The following is a 13,666-nucleotide window of genomic DNA, read 5'->3' as shown; positions in this document are numbered from 1 at the left end:
ACTAATTTATTGTAATGTAATAATAATTAATTATTAAAGAATTGGTAATTGTTATTTCAGCGGTACAATCGTCACGGGTACTTCAAGGCCATAGACAAGAAGTCTGTGGATTGAAATGGTCTCCGGACGGACAGTCGCTCGCCTCAGGCGGCAACGACAACAAACTCTTCGTATGGTCTATGGTAAGTTTTTATTTTTAATTTTTATAATGATACAATGTTAGTGTTCATACATCTTATATAATAGAAATAAAAAAAGTCTTTTTTCACTATGAGCAACATTTGTTTTATTGTGTTGAGGCTTAAAGTAAATGATATTATTCATATGCTACTAACTGATGATTTACATGTACAAAGATATTTATAAACAATTATCAAATGTGACTCAAGTAAAAAGCCTTAACTTAATAAATAGTATATGAACGCATATGGGGCAAAAACAACATTAATTTAAAGTTGTATATGTAGAAAAGTATATAACTGTGCCAGTATATTATAATCATAAGTGAACAATGTAATTACAGGCACAAGGGATATAAAATCTTAGTTCCCAAGGTTGGTGGCGCATTGGCTATAAGCGATGGTTGACATTTCTCACAATGCCAATGTCTAAGAGCGTTTGGTGACCACTTACTATCAGGTGGCCCATATGCTCGTCCACCTTCCTATTCTATAAAAAAAAAGAACAAACGAAAGTTATTTATCTGGTTTATCTTATAAGCCCATGGAAATTATTAAGTTAACTTATTCGGTGTTATTATTAAGAACAGAATATCGAGCTATGTACCACGATAATAAAAAAGTCATATCAATTATTAAAAATAATAATTGTACTGTTATTTAATGTTTATCTAATATGTATATATAATATATCGTGTGAATAGTGTCTTGCGGCGTCCAACGTATTACGTCTATGATAAACTTTGTGGTATCACTATCGCGATTTAGTTTCCTGTTGATTTGATGTTATTTTTTTCCCATCAGTTAAAATCATTTTATGCACATATTCATATATTAAGGAAAGTGCTTCAGTACGGCTTGGTGGTGAACATTTGTCTGTTCATTAGGATGTTGATCCGTCTCGATTTCGCCTCACAGGAGGCACCCTTAGGACGTCCATTTCTCATGAGCCTCTCGTGTGGCTCTCAACATCCGGCTGTGTTTAACTCGCCCATCCCGCCCGGTGACACTGTAGAGGCCACTAGGGCCAACAGCAATACACAGTCCGAAAAAAAAAAAACAAAAAAAAAAACTAGCACTTGATAAATTTATAAATAAAAATTATTCATCTGAAATTTCATTTTCGCTTTACCGATTTTGTACCCGAAATCCACATACATGCACGTAAAACGAATCAAATTTTTCCACATGATATTATAATATTAGCAATTAATGTTGCGATGTGACGTAACGATAATGTGTGTATGCGTGTGTGTGCAGCACTCGACGTCGCCCGTGCAGACGTACTCGGCGCACGTGGCGGCGGTGAAGGCCATCGCGTGGTCGCCGCACCAGCACGGGCTGCTGGCGTCGGGCGGCGGGACGGCCGACCGCTGCATTCGCTTCTGGAACACGCTCACCTCGCAGCCCATGCAGTGCGTCGACACCGGTACGTACACGCTTCTGATGATCGCTCCGTTCCCTGCCACCATACGGGATCGTGGTGGGCGGTGGCTCCGAAGAAAAATGCATGTCTCAATTACTGTCACTATTATATTATTGTAATAATTGAGAAATTTACGAAATAAAATGCTTTTATACAAAATTAGAAATCGGTGTAGTAGAATAAATCTATTATATATATATATACAATATTGTATGTAAAATTACAATATTCTTAGAAAGTTTGTGTTTTTTTTTAATTAATATTGTGTATTTTTTTTTAATTTTGCCGTTTTTTTATGGATGGAAATATCCATTATTTAGTGTGACATAAGGAGTATTATCATATAGTATAAATAAATTATAATTTGTACTGGACGGTAAATACGTTTTCAGAAAACCGGAAACTAAGCGATCACAGCACAGCACTTCTAAATGAGTGTAGTACAAGACGTAGACTGAAAAGCCGCCTAGCTAAGACTACGACCTTTTCACCAAATTATCAAATATCATATTGTTAACTCTTTTTTTTTAATGGTTTTGTACCTTAATTTTTTTTTGTCTTTGTTTCTTTTTGGTGAATAAAGTTATTTATTATTATTATTAATAAATACTATGTCACTCGTTACAGGTTCACAAGTGTGCAACCTGGCCTGGTCGAAACATTCCAGCGAGCTGGTATCGACGCACGGCTACTCACAGAATCAGATCTTGGTCTGGAAGTATCCATCTCTCACGCAGGTATGCACAATGAAATGTTTATAGTATAAAATACTAAGTTTTAAACGTTTAACAAGTACTTGTTCAACGTAATGTCACATAGAATTGTAATAGAATAATCTTTCATTTGTTAACATCACATTACAGATAAGATAAGAAAAAAATAAAATAAGTACAATACTAATACAGTGATTTATTTTGTATTATGAGCCGAGATGGCCCTGTGGTAAGAACGCGTGAATCTTTACCGATGATCGTGGGTTCAAACCCGGGCAAGCACCACTGAATTTTCATGTGCTTAATTTGTGATTATAATTCATCTCGTGCTTTACGGTGAAGGAAAACATCGTGAGGAAACCTGCATGTGTCTAATTTCACTGAAGTTCTGCCACATGTGAATTCTACCAACCCGTATTGGAGCAGCGTGGTGGAATAAGCTTCTCCTCAAAAAGAGGAGAGGAGGCCTTTAGCCCAGCAGTGGGACATTCACAGGCTGTTACGGATTTATTTTATTATTTTTTTATTAATCCTTTATTGCACACACTTTACAAACATTTAGTAACGTATAATAGCAAGTAGACCAAATAGTATGCAAAGGCGGCCTCATCACTTATGGTGATCTCTTCCAGGCAACCTCTGTAAAGAGAAATGTTTATGTGTTTTTTAGTGACTTAGTTATATTAATTTTTATTTTTATTCATTTATTTATTTATTTTGAACAAATTATACATATAAACAATATATACGATAGTAAATACAATAGAATAAAACGGTGTTCTAGTTACTAACGCCCTCCAATCCGACACATTTATTTATTATTTGTTTATGGCAAACAATAATTAATATTAGATTTCTTAAACCTAATGTGTAAAATGTAACTATTAGTACCAGTCACAGCCTGTGAATGTCCCACTGCTGGGCTAAGGCCTCCAATGTGGTGAAAATCACATGTGGCACAATTTCAGTGGAATGAAGCACATGCGGGTTTCCTCACGATATTTTCCTTCACTGTCAAGCACGAGATTAATTATAAACACAAATTAAGCACATGAAAATTCAGTGGTGCTTGTCTGGGTTTGAACCCACGGTCATCGGTTAAGATTCACGCGTTTCTAACCACTGGGCCATCTCGTTTAACTAATAGTACCACTTTAAAAAAAAACAAGACAGTTATCGTTTAATAGTTTCCCACCGCACTTTCTGCCGCATTCAGGGAGATAGGTGTTAGGTACCTTATGTACTTTTATTTATTGTATCCCTGATATCATGTATGCAAAAATTCATGAATTTTCACATTTTAGTTATTTTCATATTATAATATTCACAATAAAACAATAATAAATCAATTTCATTTCAGGTGGCAAAACTCACCGGTCATTCGTACAGAGTTCTGTACTTGGCTCTGTCTCCAGACGGCGAGGCGATAGTCACTGGAGCCGGCGACGAAACATTAAGATTCTGGAACGTCTTCTCGAAAACACCATCGCATAAAGAGAATAAAAGTGTTTTGAATCTTTACACGGCGTTGAGATAAATTGATAGTGTTGCTAGCTTAAAAGTGATTTCAGTATGGCAACACTTGACTAACCTTTATCGGTGCGGAGTCAAAAAGTGGCACAGACTTATTAATTTGTTTTTTTTTTCTAATCATTTGTGTTAGATTGTGGCCGTGATTTCTCTTTCTAATCTTATATTTAATATATTATATATCGTTGCACATTGGCGACTGTTGATTGTGAACTCTTAGATATATTTATTTTTTTCCTTTGGGACTATTTGTTTTTATATATAGCGCTAACAATACTTTACATAGACATAAAATAGATTATTTTCTATGAGCTATCGTCATGAGAAGATATTCTCGTCGTAATAATGTATGATATTATATACATACATGTATAATATTAAATATTGAATACCATTCGTATCGCATTTTACATAATCAAACTATTACGATGCGTTTCTATTTTATAAAACTGTACATAAGTTTGTCTATGTAGTTATACATTATGTATATTTGTTTCTTAATCATTTATCAATGGCTATGTTTATATTTGTATGTTTAACGTCTAAAAATAAACGCCTCACGAGACCGACTTCGTTCTCAATTGTGGTTTCCGTTCATTTGCGCAAACGGATTTGTGCAAATGAACGCGTGCGTAGACGGTAATAAGTTTGCTTACGCATCTCTCGAATGCTACAATTGGTAAATTGTGATTTCTTAACGCATTGAAACACGGTCGTATTGAAATATAGTCTCTATTGGTACTTTTATTTTGTAAATCACTAAAGTAAATCGTTTCTGTAAGAACGAAATCGTTTAAAAACTAAATATGGAAACGAATTGTTATTCCTATCGTAATGTAAATTATATTTTTATATTAATATATAGAATTTTTTAAGAGTTCATTGTTTATTCAATTCGACTTTCCGTAGAAAATATGAATAAAAGAAAAAAATAATTACATATAAAAGTAAACATAGCCAAAAATGCTTTATACAAATTATGTTGTTTGTAATATTTTCTATATAACTGTATGTCATTACACTTGTAATGTTGCCCGATTAAAAAAAATACATAAAATGTTGCATGCGTTGAATATAATACGTATTCAATTTATATTATCAAGTGTAATGACAGCTATCAATTTAGATGTGTGTACTTATTTATGTAAATATTACTTTGACTAGCGATTATCATGAATTTTTGGAACCATTTTTTTATGTGTGATTTAGGTAGTTTAAAAAAAAAATAACTAAAAATCCTTGTGTATATATTTGCTGGGAACATTTATGTTTCTGTGCTCTTTATAGTATTTGTATAAAATAATAACTTTAACGTAGTTCTTGTCGAATTATTATGAATAGCATTGATTCCATGTTAGAATCATTAATAAATAGTCTTTTTTTAATTTCAAATACCCTTGCCTTCTTATGATTACATTAAAAATAGTCTTAGGTTATTAGTAATGTACATCTAATTGCATTTAATATATGCTGTAAGCAAGGATATAAAATGATATAGTATATAAAAAACGGCTAATAAAATTTAAAGGTACCTCCCATGATCTCAGTCAACTATGATCTAAAACATGGCAACATTATTTAGTATTTATTCAATTTAAAAAGTTGTGCTATTGACTTGTTTTAGTTTATTTATTTTCTCATTATTTATTTAGTAAAAAAAGAAAATTGTCATTTGAAAAATTTACAGTTAAATTATAGATAGTTAAATTCAGTTTAGTTTTAAGTTTAAAAAAAAATAATTTTGCTCGAGGTGTGATTAGTTTCGTCTGTAATTATTTCTATGGTGGTAATTCGATTGTGCGTAATCCCTAAACAAATATGACAGCATTAGAACTATTGTCATCTCTTTCTCCCACCCCCTAACTCGATAGGTTAGAAAGAATAAGGATTAAATCCATCATTATGTTTACAGATTGCGTACAAAAAAAAAAATTGAAGCCATTATAGTATCGAAATACTCGCACTTCAAGCAAAATTTTAGCTGTACGAGGTACCTTCTAAATATCAATTTGTTTAAATGTATACTTTGTAATAGACTTATAACAAATTTATTGGATTTGTGCAATTTAGGTTATATTTGCGTGGTAGCATTTTCGTTTTTTTTTTTGTTCGTTTGAGCTGCTATCATTGATTATAGTCCTTTTATTTTCGTTAAAATATATTTACTATCTTGAATAACTTTTAATTATTTTAATTTAATTAAAATAATTAGTTTCTTTATGTTATTGTATGTATTGCACGAACTAGTTGTCGTTATGTACAGGCCCCTCTTTCCCACTGGGCAGGGCTCCACCATCGATAGGAGCTCCCTAGTGCCTGCCAGACCACCAAACGATAACCCATATTAATTACCGAAAAAAAAAAAATTTCAATGACACGGACATAGGAGCCTCATTATCCTAATATGCCCAGGGCGTCTAACAGGTAAAAGACGGCCCTTGTGTCTTGCTAATATTAGATGGGACTAAACTCTGTTTGAATTGGTTATTTTGATGAATTTTTTATTGAATTTTCTTCTCTTGAAATAGGGTTAACAAAACTGTTAAAATGTTTGATTTTTTTAACCTGACCGTATAATCGTGGTCTGGATGAATGTGATTCTGCAGTATATCATAACTCTATGGTATATTAAAATGAAAAGGACTTTTTAATGAATGCCTCCGAACGGAAATAGAAAATGCTCATTAGATAAGAACGATGATACGAACTACACCAAATATTAACGTTTCGCTCTCGTTTAAAACCTAAAAATTAGAAATTTTGTGTTACACGTGTTTTGTTTTAATTCTAAATATAGTGTCCAACACTATTGGAGTCATTTACCAGCATTGGGTACATTGTGATTTGCTTTGACTAATATATAAACGCTGTGTTAATTTTATTTTCAATTTTGTAATTCGAATTCTTTTCTTCTCTCTTTACACTTTTCTGAATAAAAGATAATATATTTTTCAAAGCGACTAATTGGACCTAATATTTAGTTTTTAAGGTGTCAGAATTGGACCTAACTGAAACAAACCGATATATATATATATATATTAGTATGTAGTGATTATATATTTCATCCTAGTTTCATATTCGTGTCATAGTACATTATATTCATAGATTTAATTGTAATACTCCATATAGAACCGTTTTAATATAAATAATAGCATAATACACGTCACGCTTAAAATATATTTTTCGCACTGATTAATCTTATTAATCGATATATTAAGTTTATTAAAAAGTTAGGTCCATTATAATAAAATAAAAAGAATTATTTATAAATAGAGAAATATATAATATATTGAATGCACCTATGTAAAGATAGACTGATATGTAACTTGTATTGTAGAATAAAATATTAAAATGTGTGATTTATGAATTGTGGTTTTATTTATGTCCTGCATCGCTGAGCTCTGAGAATTCCTTTCGTTACCTCGAGAAACTTTTTTCAGTAACAGCCTGTAAATGTCCCATTGCTGGGCTAAGGCCCCCTCTCCTTTTGTTGAGGAGAAGGTTTTGGAGCTTATTCCACCACGCTGCTCCAGTGCGGGTTGGTGGAATACACATGTGGCGGAATTTCGATGAAATTAGACACATGCAGGTTTCCTCACGATGTTTTCCTTCACCGAAAAGCACGAGATGAATTATAAACAGAAATTAAGCACATGTAAATTCAGAGGTGCTTGCCCGGGTTTGAACCCACGTTCATCGGTTCTTACCACTGGGCCATCTCGACTTCCTTCGAAACTTATTTAAAATGTTATAATTAATGTCGCATAACTCCTTATATCATATCGCGATTGTTTTTCTGCGGATAAAGTGGCTAGCTTAAAATTATCGCCCATCCCAAGATCAACGGTAAATAAAAACATTTTCTACCGCTGATTCAATACGATAAACCTCAGACCCAAGATAAGGTGACGAAGAAAGACTTACTACCGATATTTGGAACTCTATAGAATGAACATTCTTAAGGCCTCTGCCTCGAATCTCGCGGGCAGCGGGGCGGCGGCGGCGGCGGCGCGGGAGCGGCAGGATCTTACGCGTATAATCAAATGGACCGGCCCTCGAATACAGCGGTGCAGGAGCGGCGCGGGGGCGGGCAACGAGCGGTGCACTCCAGTCAAGCGGTGACCGCCCGCGTTGCGCGTCTGCATTGTAGGTATAGTGTTGTACATTTTTTTTGTGACGTATCAAAATGTCTTCGGACGTGCAAGAGCTAATTATTTCGGCAATCTTTGAGAGGACACCCATATGGAACAGCAAAGATGTGAACCATAAAAATAGAAGAATAATTAACCAATTATTAGTCGTAGAATTTGTCGGGATTTTGTCTCTGTTCTTCATAATTTCGATAAAACTCGCCATTTATTTTCCTTGCCCTATAGTAGGGATCCACTTCTTCTTTTGCCCACAATAAATCGAGCGTTAGGAATAAATTTGAATCAAAAAATGTCGCCGTTTTTCAGTCATTTCGTTCGCGAATAAAAACAAATATCTCGACAACACAACCACGAACACAACACTACACCGCTATAGTGCCGCGCGATTTGCCCGCTAGTTTGGAGAACAGGTATGCGTTGCCCGCCCCGCTGCCGCGCCGCCGCCGCCGCCGCCCCGCTGCCCGCAAAATTCGAGGCAGAGGCCTTAAGATTTAATAGAAGAATGTATTCGTGTGTGTATATTAATGAGTTTATTATGTAATGTATGTATAGACTTATGTAGGGTCGCCATGCCTAAATAACTCGCTGCCCTTTTTTTAGTGTTTAATTAAATTTTGTCGTAAAATTGTAACCGGTGATATGTCACTAGAACCGATTTGCGTGCTTTTTTAATTTAAAATATGCAGACTCAATATATGAACCATTGCTTACATTGTCAATGCCCCTCCTACCGATGGTAGTAAGGGCTTATGTCGTATGTGCCTGTAGTAACACTAGCTTACTGTTCTTTTAATCTGGAACATAACAATACAGAGTATTGCTGTTTGGCGGTTAAATATGATGATAGTATTTTTAAACTAAATTGGATTGTAAAACTGAAAGTGATATCATAGCCATAAAACCCCTCACGGTAGTATGTGCAAGCAATCCCGTGACGTCCCCCAATAAGGCGGCTTGGGTACCGCTGGTTTTGGTTTTTTAGTACCAATTTTAATACCGGTGTACCCACTCCGGCGCCTTCAGCGCCGACGAGTCCCACATACCATACCACATCATAAGGGGTAAACCGCGTAAGTGCGTTTTACCAACCAAAAAAAAGCTATAAAACCTCTATACAAAAGGGGCATTGCAAAGTTCGCGCTTAACAAATAGCCAACTTATGAACTCAAGGCTGTTGCTGAGAATAAAATGGATGAAAACTTACATATTCGAAAATAAAACACACGTAATATGCATAATTATACATGCTTCACAGTTTTTATTGAATACTAAATCATATTTTCGAATCTAGCTATATTTAGGATACTTTATTAAGATTATAATTTTTGCGCAAAAGTTCATAAGCTTTAGTTAATTCTTTAACAAATACAGTATAAGCGCGTGTATTGACATTGTGAATAAGGTATGGTATTTGTTGGTCCCGCGACACGACCTCGTTGAGTTCGTTTGCGTGGATCCTTACGATATCTGAAACCTTGCCCAACTGGAGCAGCAGATTCGCTCGGTTTTTTAAGAAATCGCCGCTCGATGCAACTTTCTTTTCGACTTCTGCGTTACATGATTCTACATCGTTAGTTGATAAACACAATGCATCTATTAAAGAAGTCACCTGAAATATTAAAAAAAAAAAAAACGGTTAGTCTATGAAGACTAATAAAATATTTTTAATTAAAAAATCGGTTCGGAAAGAAAAGGTTAATATTATAAATGCGAAAGTGAGTTTGCTTGTTACAATTTCACGTCTTAATTACTGAACCGATAATTATGAAATTTTGCATACATTATCAGGGTTTCAGAAAATGACGGTACCTGATAAATATCCCCCCTTCTACACGCAGACGGAAACCAGTTTATAATATAAATAAAAGTAGCAGCAGCAGTCTGCTAGGCTATGATATTTCCTATAATATATCATGCTTTCCAATGATAATATAATCTCTTTTGTTGTTTAGTTTTATCGACTTTGTATTAACTTACCGGTTGGATCCCGGCTTGTGCTTCAGCTAGGATACTGTTTAATGGCTTAGATGCTTCATCGTTGTAATTATTCCATACCACCGGTACGTTTTCACTGAGTACTTTCAATGGATCATATGTCTTAACATTCTTAATGTAGGCCTCGATTAGCTTCTTAGTTATAGCTGCTAACATGCCGAAGCCAGCATGCCGTCTGTATTCCGGATTAGTGATGTTACGAGTATCGTAGGGTCTGAAATTTGTATTATCGATTATAATTGTTAAAAGTTGTTTTTATTAGGTATGTTTGCACTGTTACTTATGACATAATAATTATTGACATTACAATTTTTTTGGAGTAATGTAGCGTGATTTTCTTCGTGTATTCAAGAGGTAGTGCTGTGTTTGTGCACATACTTTTGCATTATAATATGTCACGCGCAGTTGGTAGTCTCAGTTGAACTGAATGGCTGCTTAAAATCGTTGGATGCGGGGCCATATCGCAAGGCCATCGTGAAAAGACTTTGGAAGAGGACTTTGCCCAGCAGTGGACGTTTTCCGACTGACATGATGATGAAGCAGATTTATCAATGAAACGTGTTATCTCAAATTTCATCTCGAATATCAATTTATATTTTCACGGTTACTTACATATTCTGCTGTAGATAAAATTTAGCGCTTTGAAACGACGACCTTGACTGGACATAAGGTGGAGCATTTAGCTGTAAGTTTTGATTTCCTACAGCAGCGTGAGCGCCAACGATCAGCAGTATCGAAACCAAACCGAGCATGACTATAATCTGTTAAAATTTACTCCAATTAATGATGAAACAAATAATAGGCATTTTGTTTTGACATTCAGAACTCTATGAATATAGACATAAACCACAATTTCCTTAAATATCAAAAGCGGTGGAAGAGATTGCTCTTTCGCATTTGTTTTTTTTTTTGTGGCATAAAATTAAGCATGTTTGTATTGTTTTGTACTATTTATATTATTGTTTCCAATATTTATTTCCTTTCCTTTTTGCTATTTGAGTTGATACAGCGTCTATTTTGGTGACTTTGCGTTGAGTTATTTGACAAATATTATCAACAAATGCTAATATTGTTAAAATTATAAGCCATTCTTTACACCGTTATTCGTCAAAGTGCTTATGATTCTATGACGTTGTGTCATTCGCTCATCTAACGTTGTCTTGGTCGCCCTTAAAAACTGAACACATACACACAGACAGATCCTAGTAGTTTACCGAAAGATCAATTATTACGTAGGCGATACCTACCCAGAGAGGCATGCACAGAAACCTACCACCAGCAAAAAAATTCGGTTGATGGGATAAAGGCTTATGTAATTGGACCCAGAGCAACAAATCACTAGTGTCCTTACTGTGAATTTTCATACAGACAGACATTTTATACTTGTACGTAATACGTATCTAGACTTACAGTTAAATATTACATTATAGCTATATTTATGTAACTATGTATAAAAACACTATGGTTAATATATAAATAGTTAGAAATTAACAATTCAATTATTTAATATGTACTCACCGAACAACAGACGCAGACAGGATTAATTTAAGTGATTGCTTATATTTATATGATGTGTAATTAGTTATGGTTATTAAGTTATTTATATAGAACAGGTGATATAAACAAATGGTGCGTTAATTTTTATATAAATTAAGCATTTTTTAATCACATTAATTGCCGTGATGGCCTCGCAGTTAGAACACGAGAATCTTCAAAATTTGAGTGCAAGCCCTCGCAGAGGTACAGAGCACTATTAGGCAACCGGCATCGTAAATCATTTGCATCGTCAATCTTAGCTAACAGCCTTGGGATCTAAGATGTGACGTTCTTGTCTTTAATTACATTGGCTCACTCACCATTCAAACCAAACACACAAAAAAGTTTTCTCTAAAGTTATCAAATAGGGCGTAATTTTAATACGCAACTAAATATGTTCTTGATATGCAAATCAAACATAAATTACTATTACTTAAGAACAGATCTACGAGTTAACATGGAATAAAAAATGTTCAGTTTGAAGGAGTGTATAATAATATGATATATACCTGAGGATACGGGATAATTCTTTATCGAATTTCAAGCAAAAACAGGCTTAAACTTTGTTACCACGACACTAAAATATATATAGCTATTTATTTTAAGTATCTATGGGGGTAGCCGGACTCTTATGTCTTGATTGCAAACAACATGACGTTCTCTCATACATATATAGAAAATAAAAATATATTAAGAAGGTACTTTCTTCTTTCTTTTAAGAAACATTAAAACTAAATAATGAGTATCTATTACATACATTCACTTAATTTATTTATATATATCCGACAAGGTGTATGTGCCTGTAAATAAGCACATAAACACATAAAACCTTCTCCAATACGAGGAGAGAACGCCTTTGCTTAAAAATTTACAGCGTCTTACTTTATAACTGTAGATCTTCTACGAATTGTTGAGTTTGTAACTAGATGTGTCATGGATTCCATATTACCATACGGGCAAATAATGAGCAAAGTTATCCATTTTGACTGTCTTTATTCACAATACCAGACCAGTAGTTTTCAAAATTAAGACGAGTGACTCAATTTTGTTAAGCTTCAATTAACGATTATTTTTCAAACAACATCATGCATAAATATTTTAGTTATGGTATAAGTTTTATCTAAATAATACGCTTTAACAGTGTTATGTGTACTTGATAAAAAAACAGTTGAAAAACATTTTTTTATTTTAAATTTACCATCACGGAAATGTTCACTTTCGGCCGCGTAATAAAAAAAATACAGTGCTTTTTTAAGCACGACACGTTCCTCTAATCCCATTAATTTATATAAACATATTTATTTATATTGAGCAAGTGTGCTAATAAGAATTACTTTGTTAAGTTATTTATTACGCCACTATATTAATAAATAAAGGTCCTCTACAAATTTCTATGTTATAGTTTAATCATTGCTTTGATATTCAAGATTTCATTGCCAAGATAAATAAGTCAATGCATGCCTTGCATGCCGAATCAATAGATACATTAGGTAATTCCATATTGTATTATAATTCAAACGTAATCAAAATTAACGGCAATCCGTCGATGACGTTCAACCATGAGATGACTGCCGTTTGACGTTCCGCCAGAGTTACATAATACAATCACTCGTCTAAGTATTGATTAGTAGTCTCGTTCGATGACGGCGCCGCAGTCTCGCTGTCATATATATTGTTATTTTTGCCAGTCAGTAAAAAAAATTTACAAATAAAAAATCCGACATAACATAGAGAATCATAGTCAAGCACATGAGTTTTACGTAGGTACTTTTTCTTTATTTATTATTTGTTTTATAGAATTGGTAGGCGAAAGAGTAAATGGGCCACCTGGTGGTATGTGGTCATCAACGCCCATAGATATTGGCATTGTAAGAAATGTTAACCACCGCTTACATCGCCAATGCACCAACCTTTGGAACTAAGATGTTATGTCCCATGTGCCTGTAATTACACTGGCTCACTCTGCTTCAAATCGGAACACAAGAATACCAAGTACTGCTGTTTTTGGGGTAGAATATCTGACGAGTGGGTTGTATCTACCAAGACGAGCTTTCACAAAGCCCTACCACTAGTAATGTACTTAATATGTTTATAATTCAAAGAAAACATTGTAAGAAATCATGCATATTATATGAC

At 34.1% G+C, this 13,666-nt stretch overlaps 2 protein-coding genes across 2 annotated transcripts in view; one reads left to right on the top strand and one right to left on the bottom strand.

Annotated features, from left to right (window-relative positions):
- The window catches only part of LOC126777318 (fizzy-related protein homolog), a 47,831-nt gene extending 40,670 nt beyond the window's left edge, over window positions 1-7,161 (top strand). Inside the window, exons 8-11 of the mRNA XM_050500323.1 lie at window positions 61-182; window positions 1,440-1,608; window positions 2,233-2,342; window positions 3,679-7,161. Coding sequence (XP_050356280.1) covers window positions 61-182; window positions 1,440-1,608; window positions 2,233-2,342; window positions 3,679-3,855 — 578 coding nt within the window. The 3' untranslated portion in view covers window positions 3,856-7,161. The remainder of the gene's footprint in view (window positions 1-60; window positions 183-1,439; window positions 1,609-2,232; window positions 2,343-3,678) is intronic.
- A 2,071-nt stretch (window positions 7,162-9,232) lies between these two features.
- Window positions 9,233-10,775, bottom strand: LOC126777700 (uncharacterized). Its single transcript, XM_050500849.1, has 3 exons — window positions 10,607-10,775; window positions 9,977-10,208; window positions 9,233-9,608 (listed from the first exon to the last, which is right to left on the bottom strand). Exons 1-3 carry the CDS (start codon window positions 10,744-10,746, stop codon window positions 9,297-9,299), a joined length of 684 nt encoding a protein of 227 aa, XP_050356806.1. The 5' UTR covers window positions 10,747-10,775; the 3' UTR covers window positions 9,233-9,296.
- Between the last annotated feature and the right edge of the window lie 2,891 nt (window positions 10,776-13,666).

The sequence above is a fragment of the Nymphalis io genome, chromosome 2 (genome assembly GCF_905147045.1).
Source record: "Nymphalis io chromosome 2, ilAglIoxx1.1, whole genome shotgun sequence".
Taxonomy (NCBI): domain Eukaryota; kingdom Metazoa; phylum Arthropoda; class Insecta; order Lepidoptera; family Nymphalidae; genus Nymphalis; species Nymphalis io.
This window is presented reverse-complemented; position numbering and strand designations above follow the sequence as displayed.